Raw genomic sequence first — 1,343 nt, forward strand, 5'->3', positions numbered from 1 at the left:
TCTCTCTCTCTCTCTCCTCCCTCCTCTCTCTCTCTCTCTGGCATATCTTTTAAATAAAATCTTTCATGGCTTTTTTCATTCTATTTCAATGGTTGCTTCTTCATTTGCTCCCAATTTTACCAGTAATTTCCCTGACAATTATTCCAGTTCTCATATGCCATCAGGTCATGACACCGCGGGACATGTTCCATCACCGTTTACATTTTCATACTATTCGGCTAATCAGGTGAATTGCGCTAACAGTAATAGTAATAATATGTACAGATGTCCGGTACCTCATATAGCTTCCCAACAATCTCCTCTTCCTAATTCGAGTATTTGTCGAAGAAATGTAAGTTCCAACTTTCTTTTTTTTTCTCCCCTCCCCTCTCTACCATACTTTTATAAATAAGTAATTAAATTAATTAATAATTTAAAAAAAAAAGAAAAAACAAATCTTGAATAGTAAATGTTTAAGTTAAGAGAATTTCAATTCAAATTTCAAGAGAATTTCATAGGATTTCAATTTAAATATTTCGTTCCTAATATTGATAACATACATTTAATTCAATTCGAAACATAAATTCAATAATTTTTTTAAATAAATTTAAAATTTGTTCTAATTATATTTCATTGTAAAAATTATGCAAATTTTGATAATTTAATTTTTTTATTATTTTAAAATTTCAAAAATATATAAATTCAATAGATAGCGCCATTAAGTCTAACTGTAAATGATGCGTCATTATCGCTTAAATCTAACCAGTATTTCCTTTTTTTTTTTTCCTACCGATCAGAGGGAAGAGATGGATAAAAAGAGAAGAAAGGAATTTTGTACTCCTTAAATTTGTTTGCTTGTTTGTTTATTTATTTGTTTAATTCTTTGATGTTTCCGAAAAGAGACAAAGATGACAGACGGATTGCTTAGATGGCATATCTAATAATACATCAATTACATGACTTATACACAACTTTCTTTTTTATTAATACATAATAATTCGTAATTAACGATTGTTATCAGTTATTGCTTGTTTATTTACTTTTAATAATGATAATATGATATGATAATATTAATTTTGTCAGATTTTTCATTTTCTTCTTTACTCAATTTTAATCATAACTAATTATGTTTGTTTATCCAGATTTTATAAACATCTCTGCTCATTCCATATTGTCCATTACATTTGACCGCAACATTTATCTGTGTAAACAATGATGACATTACTCACTTATTGTTGACCTTTCATTATGACAAATTCATTTGCAAATTTATGCTTATATATTTGGGATTTAATATTAGAAGTAAATTAATATGAAAAAAAAGAGGGAAAATCGCAATTATTTCATTGTAATAATTTGAATTA

The 1,343-nt window shown here is 26.8% G+C and overlaps 1 protein-coding gene across 1 annotated transcript; it reads left to right on the forward strand.

The window, feature by feature from the left end:
• Nucleotides 1–154: 154 nt before the first annotated feature.
• On the forward strand, nucleotides 155–331 carry LOAG_15682 (hypothetical protein; the record flags this gene model as incomplete). Its single annotated transcript, XM_003151172.1, has 1 exon — nucleotides 155–331. A coding segment is annotated over one exon (177 nt), but the record flags the coding sequence as incomplete, so codon positions are not given.
• Between the last annotated feature and the right edge of the window lie 1,012 nt (nucleotides 332–1,343).

This window comes from Loa loa, assembly GCF_000183805.2.
Source record: "Loa loa unplaced genomic scaffold supercont3.260, whole genome shotgun sequence".
Taxonomy (NCBI): Eukaryota; Metazoa; Nematoda; class Chromadorea; order Rhabditida; family Onchocercidae; genus Loa; species Loa loa.